This window comes from Nomascus leucogenys, chromosome 12 (assembly GCF_006542625.1).
Source record: "Nomascus leucogenys isolate Asia chromosome 12, Asia_NLE_v1, whole genome shotgun sequence".
In the NCBI taxonomy this organism is placed as follows: Eukaryota; Metazoa; Chordata; class Mammalia; order Primates; family Hylobatidae; genus Nomascus; species Nomascus leucogenys.
In genome coordinates, this window is record NC_044392.1 from 64,277,065 (window position 1) to 64,291,830 (window position 14,766).

A 14,766-nucleotide genomic window follows, 5' to 3' on the forward strand; every position below is an offset into this window, starting at 1 on the left:
TTCTATTTTAATGTAGGCCGTCTGGTGAGCCTTAGTCCTCACCCCTCCCACTTGGCTCCCTGTCCCCATTGTCATGCTCTTATTGGCTATCCAGAACTCAGGCCCTTCAGATGATCACAGCCAATTCCCACATCTACTCAATCCCAAGTGGGTCCCAATTTCCATTCCAGAGGAAGTCACCTTTACCCTATCCTCCACGTTTTTTCCCTTTCTTCCTCGATCCCTTTCCACTCCATCTTCCTGGCCGGGTTCATCTCCTTGTCCTCTTTGGCAACAACATCTGGTCCCAGATTTATCCTATCCAAAGATATTTTCTAACTTGCTATGCTGGTGGCCCCACTGGGGACATTGAGTCTGCTACATTCTCCTCCCATCATTGTGATTATGGAGGGAGGGCAGGGCAGGGCAGGGCAGGGCAATGGGGAAGGAAGTTGAGAGTTGGGTGTTCAGCGCCTTCCCTGCCTCCGGCTCCACTACTGGCCGCACTCCAGGCATTGTCTCCCTACCAGGGATTGAGCTGCCAGTAAGGCAGCAGGAGTATAGCCATTTGTGTAGAAGAGGTAGGAAAGTGGGGGGTGGAGGATGGGCAGATAGGCATTACAAAAGAAGCAAATGGAGTAACTGAACTGAAATCCCTGCATAGCCTCAGCTTCCTGAGCAGAGGTGCCAAAGCTAGTATCATCACACAGATCACCTCCATGTCCTGACCCAGGGCCTCCCCTTGCACTCCCACACCATACAACTGGCCTAGGGAGCTGAGTTATCCTAGTAAGCAATGGGCCAGATTGACTTAAGCAGGCGTTAGAATCCCTGCTCTGACGTTGCAAGCATCTGTTAAGTCAATTCATATTCCAGAAAATAAAATTCATATCCCAGTTAGGCTTTATGTCAGTGATTTCAAGGGCCCAAATAATTCCAAAGCTTCTGACGTGGGCTTCAGGACCCTGCTGGGAGTATAAGGATCAAACATCTATTTCTCCATGTACAGGTACCCCCTCTCCAAGGAAGACAGGCAGGTCCCAGTGCCTAGTCTCACTATTCCAAGTCCTACTTTCCAAACTGAGAAGGCTGCATGCTTAGAGTTCCCTTGATCCTGGTGGCCGCGTCGAACTCCCCAACCTGTGCAACTGGAGACATTAATGATGCTAAGGGCAAGGATGACAGCGGCTACAGAAGTGTGGCCTGTGCCCTTAGTCTCACCCACAAGAGGTCTGATGATGGGACCCTGGTGGGAACACTGGCGGCTAACAGATGGGGGTGGATTAAGGAAGAGTCCCCACTAAGCCTTCTCAATATGATATGGTAGATCACTAGGATGGGACAGAGGGGCTGCTGTCTCATGCTGTTCGTGAAGTAAGAGTAGAGAGGAAAACTGGGAGGATACCAACAGTCTGCCTGCCAGGTAGGAGCCACGTCCTCTGCTTAAGAGTCTGAGAAGAGCAGAATCATGTCAAGTGAAGCAGAGGAATACAGGGCGAGAAAAAGAGATTTTTCTCTTAACATCTTTGAGGGCCAAACAATTAATGCTGGTTCCCTTCTAAACGGAACATTTGTCTGGGAGTCATGGACTTAGAGGTCATCTTCATTAGAGAAAGGGGGGAAATGAAGAGTGAGAGGACCATCAGAATTCATGAGAGTAACCCTTACAACTGTGATTTTCATCCTGCTCAGGTCTGAAACTTCTCCATCCCTGCCCTCACCAAGTCTCACTGAGGTGGTTCCTATGCCCTAGATATTTAATTCAACCTACTAGATAGTTAACTTCTTGTTTCAAGGCCAGCCATGACATGGCCCCAGTGTATTCTTCCAGCCTATTCCTTCCACATTTCCCAACACCAAATAGAACTAGATAACTTCTTGTTCATTTCTGTTTTCTGCACTTGCTTTTTCCTGAAATCTGCCTATAATATTCTTCCTTACTCTCACCTGTTGAAAATCCCACCTTTTTTTTTTTTTTTTTTTTTGAGACAGTCTTACACTATTGCCCGGGCTGGAGTGCAATGGCATAATCTTAGCTCACTGCAACCTCCGCCTCCCGGGTTCAGGCAATTCTCTCCTGCCTCAGCCTCCCGAGTAGCTGGGATTACAGGCGCCTGCCACCACGCCTGGCTTGTTTTTTGTGTTTTTTAGTAGAGACGGGGTTTCACTATGTTGGCCAGGCTGGTCTTGAACTCCTGACCCTGTGATCCGCCCACCTCAGCCTCCCAAAGTGCTGGGATTATAGGCGTGAGCCACCATGCCCGGCCAATCCCACCCTTTCTTAAAGGCCTACTTCAAAACGCCCCTGAGGAATTTCAAATCTCCCAGAACAGAAAGCATCTGTCCTGTCTCGTACTACTTTCCTTCTTTGAGACCTTCTCTATACCTATATACCATTTTCCCTTCTGCAACTATGCCCACCTACACTCCTGAGTCAGCTTCTTTACTTTTATACTAGACTCCACCCATTTAGCCTACTGTTTTCCTTCTCAACGGATCATCCCCCTTAGCTCAGAAATATGCAGTTTCACCCATCTTAATAGGGTAAGCCATGCTTGATGTCTCCAATGTTTTTCTTCGCATTTTTTCCTGTGTCTACTCCAGACACTGTCCCCGAACATTCCACTGACAGTCCATCAAAGTCACCAGTGCCCTCCATGTTTTTCTCTGCTAATTCCTCTCCATATCTCAACCTCTTCATAGAATTCCTCAGGAACCTCTTTTCTATCTACACTCAACCCTACTGATCCTCTATAGCTTCATGTTTTAAAATACTGAATGTCCTCTCCAGACTGCTTCTGCTGAATTCAACTCATATCCAACTGCCTACTATAAATCTCTAGAATGTGACACACTTCTTACACATAGTAGGTTCAAAATGGAACTCCTGCCCATTCCTCATTCTCCTTCCAATCTGCTCCTGTCATAATCTTCACTTGATTATTGGCCCAAATCTTGGATTCTTCCTTGTTCCCTCTCTATTATACTCTTATGTGTCAGCAAATCCTGTTGGCTCCACTTACAAAATACATCTAGAATATAGCCACTCCACTGCTACCACTATGGTCCAAATGACTGCTCCTCACATGATTCCATGTTCTAAGTGGTATCAGCCTTCATGTTTGTCCTCATACGGGCTATTCTCAGCTCAACAGAGCACTCCTGATGGCATATTATGGTTGAGGAGTCTGATCACATTATACCCTTTGCTGAAATCCTCTCTGTGGACTCAACACAGAGTAAATGCTGTGGGAAATTTCCCCCTACCCAATCCCATTACCTCTCTTTTACTACTCTTTTCCCACTTGCTCACTCTGCTCCACCCATACTGACCTCCTTGCTAGTCTTCAACACACCAGGCCCATGTCCACCTCATGGCATTGGCACAGACCCTTTCCCCAAGGAATGGAAAATCCTCCTTTCCCCCAGGCAGTTGCATGGGCTGCTCACTTTGAACACTTACTCGAATATCAACTTCAATGAGATATTAACCCACTACCGCCACCTCTGCCCAGTACTCTTGCCCCTTTACACTGCTTAATTCTTCTTCAAAGCACTCATCATTACACAACAGTTATCTTTTACCATTTTCTAAAGATAAAAACTCCATGAGGAAAGGGATCTGAGTCTGTACTGTTCACTGTTGTTTCCCCAGCATGCAGATCAGCACTTGCCATACAGTAGAAGTGCAATGAATATTTGTTGGTAGGCCCCTAAGGATCATGTCCTGTTCTGATTTGCATGTTCTACAACATTCAGCACAAAAATTTGAACATGGTAAGATTTAAAAAAATTCATTGAAAACAACAGCTCAAAATAAGAGTCACACCACTGTTTAAAATGGGAAGGTTTATTAAGGTTTTTCCTCAAGAGGAACAGCCAATCTCTTGCTTCTTGAGAGAAGCAATTAGTGGGAAATGTATGTCACACCTTGGGCCCAGAACCACAGGAGGCCGCTTCTCAGCATGCCCAAAGAACATACATCCCCCAATTCCCGTTTAAAGCTCATTAATGTCTACAAAACAGAATCCATGTTGCCTTCCCAGAAAACAGAACTAGGAACCCAGTCAAAGCCTCCAGCTGTTCTCAACAAGAATATTTAAGCAAGACAGGGCAATAAATGGACTGCACATTCAACAAACCCATGATGAAATTGCAGTAAAATCCATGATCAAAGAAATGTCTGGACTACATTTTCAAGAATAACTTACAGTTTTTACATTTCGGGGAACATAAATACTAAAAGCTGGGTGGTTAGACTGCCTCAAAGCTCACATTCATTTCCCTCTCGGCAAGATGAGCTCTTTCCAGACCCTGGACAAGAATCCAAAGCACTCTGCCCTTTTAAGCCTGGAGCTGATTCAAGAGGGGATATTTTAACACATATTTAGCACCTTAAATAAGTACAAAATCCAAATTCTTAAAAAGGTTATTTTACAAATTATTTTCCTCCTCCAAATACCTGACAATTTCTTCACACTTTGGTTTCAACACACATACGATTTATAAGAGTATATTTTATGTTTTCTAGTATTCTGCTGTGATTGCTTACAAAGGAAAATACCAAGGTATTCCTTATTTCTCTTTCTGTCCCTCAGTCCCTAAGACAAAACTGAGGCACATAAACTGACAAATACATGTGTATCTACGAGGGTAATGGGGCAAAATACTTTAAACTGGCCATGTCCAGGAAATGTAGAACGTCTTATTACTATTCTTCTATGAGAAAAATGTTCCAAGCCTGTTTTAATAAAGTTGGCAATAAAGATCATTATTTTCTATAAGTATTAACTTTTCCGAGTACATTATAACCTCAAAGAAGAGGATTATTTCAGTGAGGAGTAAATGGTGGCCATTTATGATGGCACATCAAGGTGCCAAACACAGATTAGTTCAGAGTTGTAGGGAGAAGAGAGTAACACACCAACATCCATATTTCGCCAAAAGTTCTTAAGATAATTACCCATGTAGCTGCAGTTCAGAAAACTATGGTGTTATTCATATCTTTGATGAACTGTAGTATCTTCCCTGCCCAATTAGATTGTAAGCTCTTGAGAGAGTGTCTCTATGCCTTTCTGTGAACCACGCAGTGTTCGTGTACTAGGACTTAAATAGTTACTTCAATGCTTATGAAAGTATTAACCGGGCCAGGCGCGGTGGCTCACGCCTGTAATCCCAGCACTTTCGGAGGCTGAGAGGGGTGGATCACGAAGTCAGGAGTTCAAGACCAGCCTGGCCAACATGATGAAACCCCGTCTCTACTAAAAATACAAAAATTAGCTGGGCGTGGTGGTGGGTGCCTGTAATCCTAGCTACTTGGAAAACTGAGGCAGGAGAATTGTTTGAACCCGGGAGGCAGAGGTTGCAGTGAGCGGAGACTGAGCGATTGCACTCTAGCCTGGGCGACAGGGCGAGACTCCATCTCAAAAAAAAAAAAAAAAAGTATTAACCGATGTTGAAGCTCCCCCTGGTGGAGGGTAAGATTACAGCTGGATTGTGTATTTACTGTTAATTTCTAAAAGTAGACTGTTCAGGGATACCAACAAGCCATTAGAGCAAACTATGAACTATGGCATCAAGCCTCCTTAAATTCTGTGTCACTCATATAACCAAAGTCATTATACTTTAAATAGCCACACGTACTAATACGAAATCAGTTTCTAGATATTTATCATTTGACATTCCTACAGTATCCTAGAAACTCTTTTGATTTTTCAGCTCTTTTCAGGTACGCTTCTCTTTGGAACCAAGACTAAGGAGTTCACATTAGGACAATATAAAAACACACCTATCTCACTTTCTAACAGGATACCTTTTCATCCTGCTCAGCAACCACAGATTTCCTTGCACATCTGACTTCAGCTGGTCCTGCTCTGCATATCACTGCGTGCTAGAAAGGCGTTTTTCTTGACAGTTCCACCTTTAACCCAAGTGGACTGCATAAGATATGACTAAGGAATCTAATAACTATCATCTTTCTCCACCACATTCTACAACAGAAGACACTGAGTTTATGCTACCAGTCAAGCAGACTGAGACTTGGAGTCTTATTAAATGACTTCTATTTAATCTGTTAAATAACTACACAATAGATGTGACAAGGTAGTATTTAGAAAGTTTTACTGGTTGATGAGATGTCTGTCTATGATCTTAAGTTTAAAGGAATGTTTGAGAGGTGTTTTAAAGCAGAATGACTTTAGAGGACCTTAAAATAAAAGATGCCACCCTAACCTGACGACTGGCCCTAATACTTCATTAAAGTTCACTATAGTTTTGGCCCCTCAATCCCAGACATATGCATAATTGGATGAGTGGAAGGGAAGTGTTAGGTAACTAAGTTTATTCGAAACAAAAACAAAAACAAAAACACAAACAAAAAAAATTTCCATTGCTTTAAAAACAATACTTTAACATTTTCTCAGGTTGGTCAAAACTTAACATCTGAAACCTGATTTTAAAATTTCAGTTTAGTAAGTGACAGGCTGACCACATGCCTGGAAAATCTCAGCAAGGCATGAACACTTCTTCATACCTAGTTGCAAAGAGACAGTATCTAGAGATCCCTGAGCAATGACTTAGACTTTCTGGGACTGGTCTCCTCCTTAATATTTGAGGACAAGGCACAGGGTTTTCTAAGCTTGTTTCTTTCCTTTTCCAGAACTTAACTGGCTAACAAGCTTTTTGTTCTACCTCTCTTTATAGAGACTACATAAGTAGTATCACCCTGGCTCCATGTCTTACTTAAGCCCTATCTTTTGTAAAGAGAAAATAACTGGGAAGGAAAAGAAAAAGCACCACTATATAGGAAGCTACAATTTTAACTTAGCAATCTCTTCCATATTACTACTACCATACTATTTCATAAGTAGTTTAAGCAAAAGTAACACATTCCTTTTATGTGTTTTAACTTTCTCTCACTTCTTTCAAATTCTTCAATCTATTATAAAGCAAGTTTGAAATTTTTCACATAACACTTCATTGGTGGACTCACACCCAACAAATTAACAATGCAAAAGGATTCCCTTGACGAAATTACAAGCTGTGGAAGATCTGAAATAGTAAAAGTTAAACCCTGATACAGTATTAAACTTATCTTTTTACATATAAAAATAATATACAGTGGGATTTTTATTCAATAAGATACAATCTTTAAGATCAAGAGAGAATATACAAAACTATTCTATGTTGTCTGATGTATTTTACTGTATAGTAGGAATAAATATATTTAGAACAGAAAGTGCGAGGTCTGTTCCTAGAGAAATCACCAGTTACTTAGTATAGTTTAAAGCCAGTGTTCTGCAGATACTAGGCAGAAAGGAGCTACTGTCGCATTTAAAACAATGTGGTCATTATAAAATAAAGGCCTTAAATCTATAAACAATAACAAAAACACACAAACCAAATGAAAATGTACTAAAATTTAATCATCCATAAAAGCTGTAATTTAATCTGACAGTAAAACACAAGAAGCAATATTAGAGTTGGTTTAGTATATTATATATTTTAGCTTTGAAAGCCATAGAAATCAGTTATCCCAGTTTTTTTCCTATAAAAGACCCATTTTTCCAAAGCATTATGCACAAACAATTTTAATTAGAATATAATGACAGATGATATTCCATACTTTTTTAAATATAAAATGAAGTCAATGACTCAAAAAAGTTACCTGCTGCAATGAGTTTGAGGGGACATTTCATAATCAATATCATTACAGATATAAAGTATAATGGTTCAACTTTTTAGTGCTTGATAGGGAGGAATCATGATAAAAAGGTCAATATGAAATCATTTGATTATAGTGGCAATATCTAACATTTGAAATGCATCCATGCTCTTTTGTATAATCATATTAGAGTCAAGTATATTTTCACATCTGTTATAACTGCTATTGCAAAGGAGAAATACTATTGTCTTATTTTCCAAGAGATATACACAGAGCAATTTTTTTCTCCAGGGAACTTGTGCAAACCAATATAAGATCTAAATTCTTCACATAATATATAAAACAGGAGAAGCCTCTTCAGATTTTTTATTTTTGAAGTCTGGAATGCTGGCACTTTCCAATTTAGGCAACAGTTCTTCATTCCTGTAATCTAAGACATTGGATACAGATATACATATATGTATGGTTAATCTCTTGATGTCAGAAAATGGTACTAAACAAGCAGGTATTCAATAAAATTTAAAAATAACGATTTTAGCAGATCATAACTTGAGAACTAAATTATGCTAAACAGCTACAGTAACAGTGCTATTTTAAATTCCCTTTAAAAATGTTTTAAAAAATCAAAAATAGAAGTTTACAAGAGAGGAGTCTATAATTGATCAATCTGAATTATCCTCAGTTATACTTAGTTATACTCAATTATATTTAGTGTTTCCCTTTACATCTGACAATCCTGTCTGTACAGAGGGACAATTATATTTTTATTCTATCTCATTACCATCTTATTTCTACTTTCCTTTTTTACTAAAGGACACCTGCCTCCATAAACTTTCCATAAGACATTTTTTATTCAAGCATTTTGTGATTACATATTAGAATTACCATTTCTAATACAGGTTAAGGCAAGGGATGATACAGAAAGAGCTAATCCCCATAGTCAAGAGCAGAAGAATCAAAGTTAGTCTTATTTTCAACAGACAAGAATTAGGTAAAAGGAAGAATCCAGATGATGAATTTCTCTCAGATGTCTTTAAAACTGGGACATATAAAAAGGAAATTAACATGATTCAATACAATTTTGCCTAAAGGCTATGGACTAGATAAGCTGCCCTCAGAGTTCATGTACTCTTACTAAAAATGTTTATAATTTCTATTTAAATCTATCCTGTATCTCAGTATTTTTAAAAGTACAGGAACAACATGGCACTTCAAGTCTATAATCACAGTAAAATGTACGCAAAGTAGTCTGATTGCTAAGTCACCTATTATTTGGTATTATCAAACATCCACAGAGATCTTGGATGACTTACTAAGTAAACTTTATTACACATCAGAGTCTAAGAATTTATGCAAGCAGGAGTAAAGTCTTATTCCAGATCTAGGTCAAGATTTATCTTCTCTAAGGTAAAACTCACAAGGGACTGTCACATTGTTGGATGTGTATAAATGAATTTTAAAAATCATAATAGGCCAGGAGATGGCACCTCTTCCTTTAACATAAGCTAAAAGGATATTTTGTGAGAACTGGAAATTAAACTAGGGCCAGCCATGGTAATGAGCTGTCAATGAGCCAGTCAACTATAAGAGAGTTAAATAATATAGTATTTAAAAACTGAAACTGGAGTCTTCATTTTCTCTATCTTTGCACCTTTACCTAAACAAACACATACACCAGTAATCTTAATAATCACTTTCAGGGAACTGATGATTTAAAGTTATTGAATCAAGGCCAGGTGCGGTGGCTCACGCCTGTAATCCCAGCACTTTGGGAGGTCGAGGCAGGTGGATCGGATCACCTGAGGTCAGGAGTTTGAGACCAGCCAGGCCAATGTGGTGAAACCTCGTCTGTACTAAAAATACAAAAATTAGCCGGGCATGGTGGTGCACACCTGAAGTCCCAGCTACTCGGGAGGTTGAGGCAGGAGAAATCGCTTGAACCCAGGGAGGCAGAGGTTGCAGTGAGCGGAGTGTGCCACTGCACTCCAGCCTGGGTGACAGGGCGAGACTCCGTCTCAAAACAAAGAAAAAAAGTTATTGAATTAAGATTTCCTTAAAAGCCTAAAGCAAACATTAGCCAGATGCTGTCTTTCCTAAATCTGACTACCAGAGATAATCCCTAGGCCCTTTTCTCCTTTCTGCCCATTTTTCCTCTATGTACCTTCATTTAAAAAAGGAACTACAATTACTCAGGTGTTTCCCTTACTAGAGAGATTCCTATCTCTAAGGAAGCCCATAGTAGTTAACTGGGAGCCCTTAAGGGATAATCTACTAAATGGACCAAGAGACTTACAAGAGTCAGTGTAACCAACTTTCCAGTGGGACCAGTTTACTCCAACTGGAGACCAAGTTTAGTAATAATCATGTAATAAGCATTAAATTATGTAATAAATCCACTCCATGAAAATAATATTTTATGGTATTATTTATAGAACTGATTAAGTAGAAACTTTCAGGGGATTTAAATACAATACAAATTAAAGAAAAAAGTCCCCATAGATCCTGGTTTCTCACTTGATAGTCAGCTTAAATGCTGTCATAAATTTCTTTCCAATGGGGTCACTTAGTGGAAACTAAAATGGTAAAGTCAACTAATACTTAGAAGCCTAAATAGAAAACCTTTATTTGAAAGAAGTTGACTCATACCAGAGAGGGAAATGACTACCAGAATTACACTGATATACCACCACACATGCCCTGGAATGGGTCAAGTTAAGAAGACTGACAATATCAATTTTGGGGAGGATGCAGAACTCAAAAACCGTTGCAGGGTGTGTAAACTGGTACAGCCACTTTGAAAAACTTTTTAGCAGTATCTACTAAAGCTGTCCATATGTATAGTATATGATCTGGTCATTCCATTCTTAGATATGTACCCAACAGAAATGCATGTACATGTGCACAAAGACATACAGGAATGTGCACAGAATTATTCATACTAATTCCCCCAAAGAAAGAACTTAAATGAACACCAACAGCAGAATACATAAACATACTGCCAGTACTGTCATGCAATAAAAATGAACTATTGCTATATTTAACATAAATAATTCTCAAAAACATATTTTGGAGTGCAAGAAGCCAGACACAGAAAAATACACTACGTTTTTGTTTCTGTAAAGTTCAAAGAGAGGCAAAACTAATCCATGGAGTTAGAAATCAGGGCAGAGTTTTAATTTAATTTGGGGAAGGGTGACTCTTGTTATATACGGGTATGGCACCTTGGGATAATTCACCAAATGTGCACTTAAACTTTTTATTTCAGAGCAACTACTGTTTCACTTCAATTAAGAATGAATTTGGGAGTCATCTAGGAAGGCGTTCTATTCATTCAACCACTATTTTTTAAAACCCAACTCTGTATCAGGCACTGGGGACACAGTGGCAAGAAAAAACAGACATGGTCCTTGCTGTCAGAGAGCTTAGAATCTCAAGGGGAGTGGGCAAGTTATCCAACAGATGACTGTACCTACAAGTTATATATCACATTTACAAGTTACAGAAGCTTAGAAATACCATAACAGATGAAATGGGAAGTAGCTAAAGTCTGGAAAAAGCCAAAATAGGAGGATGAGAAAGGCACTTGTTCTGCTTTTAGCATCTTACCTGGCTCAGAGCTGCTGCTGACTATGGTCCTAGAGCAGCAGACATGATTTCTTTTTAGGCTTCTTCTTTTCCACTGGTGTTTTCCTATTTATCTGTCTGACCAGGTCATAAAATATCTAAGTAAAAACAAGAAAAAAAGTAGTTACTCAACCAATTTTTGAGACTTTGTTCCACAAAACAATTCTGGTAAGTACTATTCTGGTCTTAGATCTGCATTCTGCTTCTTTCTTTTAAAGTCAGGTTTGTTAGAAGGCTCTGCTGACTTTCAATCAGGGCAGAAAGCAGGACTTACCTATTTCTAATGAAGGAAATGCCCTTGCTCCCAGATATTCGACATCAAATCAAGAAAAAGAACTGGTAGTGAAAAATAGTGAAAACTCCAAACCTATGGAAAAGTTGCAAAAATAGTACCAACAACTTCGGTTCTATTCTTCCCAGATTCACCAATTAGTAACATTTTGCCACTTTTACTACACACACATACACACACATGTGCACACACACACACTTTCTGAATCATCTGAGAGTAGACCTTAACTATTAAGTCCTTTAACAGTTAAGTTGTTCCTAAGAACAAGGATATTCTCTTACATAAACACATTATAGTTATTGCACTTGAGACATTTAAGGATTGACACACTATTTTGTATAACTACAGAGCAAATTCCAATTTTGTCAATTGCCCCAATAATGTACTTTATAGTAACTTTCCCCTCCAAGGACAGGATCCATTCAGGATCACACATTGCATTTTATTTCCTCTCACTTTAGTTTTTAAAAATCTGGAACAGTTCTTTGGCCTTTGCCTTTCAGGACATTGTCATTTCTGAAAAATAAAGGCTAGTAACTTCCCTCGCTTTGGGTTTATCTGAGGTTTTCTCATGATTAGATTCAGGTTATATACATTTTTGTCTAAAATAGGACAAAAGAGATACTGTCTCCCTTTGAAGGTATCACATGCAGACGCACATGATTTTTGTTTGCCTTTGATGTTAATTTTGGTTAAAGTAAAAAATAGAAAAAGTCTGCTAATCCTTGATTTGAAGTAACAAATATTTGTGGTTTTTAGTTTGTTTGTTTTGTTTTGAGACAGAGTCTCGCTCTGTCACCCAGGCTGGAGTGCAGTGGTGCAATCTTGGCTCACTGCAACTTCCACTTCCCAGGCTCAAGCAATCCTTCCACCTCAGCCTCCCGAACAGCTGTGAACTACAGCGTGCACCACGACACCCAGCTAATTTTTGTATTTTTCGTAGAGACAAGGGTTTTGCAATGTTGCCCAGGCTGGTCTCAGACATCTGAGGTCAAGTGATCTGGCTGCCTCGGCCTCCCAAAGTGCTAAAATTTTAGGTGTGAGCCACTGCGCCCAGCCCAAATAATGTTTGTTAATAAATCTTGTGGACTCATTTTTGGATGATAAGTGCAAAGTATCAAAGACAAAAATACAATGCTACTTATCTCATAAAAGCAGACTATTTTAATTCTGATGCCAAGGTATTAAAACACGAAATAGATAAGCTTTGCTATGAAATACAACACTTACTAATGATTTGGAATAAAAACAAGTATCACAGAAGTCCCTTATTGATACTAATCTGGAATAAATAGTTCTTTGCAGAAGTATATTAAAAAACGGACTGGCTTTAAGGAGCATTACAGGGACAACTGGTAAAATCTGAATATATACCAAACGCAGACTGTGTCATCAATTTTTAGGATTCTAATCATTGTGCTGTGGTTGTGTAAGACAATGTCTTTGATCTGAGGATACATACACTAAAATATTTAGGGGTAAAGAAGTGTAACTTCTGTAAACAAGTGGCAACATTTTAATAATGGGTGAATCTGATTAAGGGTAAACAAATTCTTTTTTATTGTTCTTACATCTTTTGAGTACATTTTATGAGTAAAATATTTTTAAATTATCGGTCTACATGTATTTTAAGATAGATGGTAAATAATTATATTTCTTTAAAATGATAATTACCTATTTACTTTTTTAAATGGTCCAGACTACAAGACTAAATTAACTGTTAAAAAGAAAAAAAAACCTGAATGATTTATCCAAAAGCTATGCAAGTGACTCATTTAAATTCTTTTCTTTCTGCTCCATTCTTCCCATTCCCATCCTCTTCAAATCATTTAACTCTCTGTCATCTTATTTCTAAAAAAAGTCTGAAAACAGAATTTATAAACAAAATTGTAGTTTGTTTTACAACTCCGAAGTCCAAGTTGTTTCAAAACTCTGAAAACTTCAAGAACTCAATGTGCTTAAGCCACAAATGAGCTTTCATTAGCTCCCTATACTCAATGCATAAGCTATAAGATAAAAAAATAATAAAAGTAAACTAAAACAGTAAGTTAATAAAAATTACAAGTAGTTTCTATTTCAGTTTCTTCATACTAACCAGTTTCTGGTTTCTGGTACTATACAGAAAGGTAACTAATGTTTGTAGTATTATTCTAAATTATTTCTTTGGAAAACATTGCCTACCTCACAGCAGCAGATGGTTCAGTGATGAGGGCAAGTTCGAACTATAATATTTGGTTAGAAATGCTGAAAGGCCCCAGCCTAGGTTCTTCCTCATCTCTCTGAACTATAGAAAAATCTAAAGGGAACACAGAATAGAGTTTCTCAATCCCTCTCCCATTCCTAAATTGGAATGTCTTGATTCCAATTACTATTCCAGCCTCTGCAAAGAACAATTAATTCTTGATTAAGACTACTGTGATTCTGGCATAGCCATATACTACTTTAAGAACATTGCAAAGTGGTGTGAATAAGAGTTTTTTAAAAATTATATACATATAAATATATATATAAAATTATATATATATAATTATATATATAAATATATATAAAATTATATATATATAATTATATATATAAATATATATATAAAATTATATATATATATGAATGAACTAGGGGGCTCTTTAGCCAAGCAGTATGTCCTTGTGTCTGTTTTCAAATTTAAGGCCAAGAGGTAAATTTTTGAAAGTATCTATACTTCAGGCATCCAAAAATCACAAAAAAATTTACAAGGCAAAAGTTGTGTGAGGAACTATTAACTACCAAAGAAATCCTGTAGCTGGATTATCGGGTTATAAAGAGAAAAATATTAAAAAGAAACTCAAATTATCTGCTCCATTCTCCCCACTCTCAAGAACTGAGCATAAAGTTTGTATGTTTTCCAAAAAGTAAAGATTCTTGAGATGGCTAATGCATTTCATTTTATGGTTTTTCTATGTTTGTTTTTATAAACCCTCATTTATAAACTCTCTGCTTTAACAAGACTGCTACGAGAAAGTATCTCTGCTGCATTGGAAACTAATCCAGAGGAAGTTTAATAGCATCTAGGTTCTCACAAACATGTACTATACTGTCCTCTGGCTCCCAAAGGGAGAAGTCCTATGCACTGGACCCAGGCCCAACCCAGCCCCACCGGAGCCTGGAGTCTGATGAACTTGGTTGGTGGGTCTCATGGAGGTAAGCACAAGGACAGCAAGGAACCACATCC

The 14,766-nt window shown here is 38.3% G+C and overlaps 1 protein-coding gene across 3 annotated transcripts in view; it reads right to left on the bottom strand.

Annotated features, from left to right (window-relative positions):
- Nucleotides 1-3,813: 3,813 nt before the first annotated feature.
- RAP1A (RAP1A, member of RAS oncogene family) overlaps nucleotides 3,814-14,766 on the bottom strand; it is a 97,743-nt gene continuing 86,790 nt past the window's right edge. For all 3 annotated transcript variants that reach the window (XM_030824841.1, XM_030824842.1, XM_030824843.1), the window contains 2 exons: nucleotides 11,249-11,364; nucleotides 3,814-8,072 (listed from right to left, as the gene is read on the bottom strand). In XM_030824841.1, coding sequence (XP_030680701.1) covers nucleotides 11,278-11,364 — 87 coding nt within the window. In that variant the 3' untranslated portion in view covers nucleotides 3,814-8,072; nucleotides 11,249-11,277. The remainder of the gene's footprint in view (nucleotides 8,073-11,248; nucleotides 11,365-14,766) is intronic.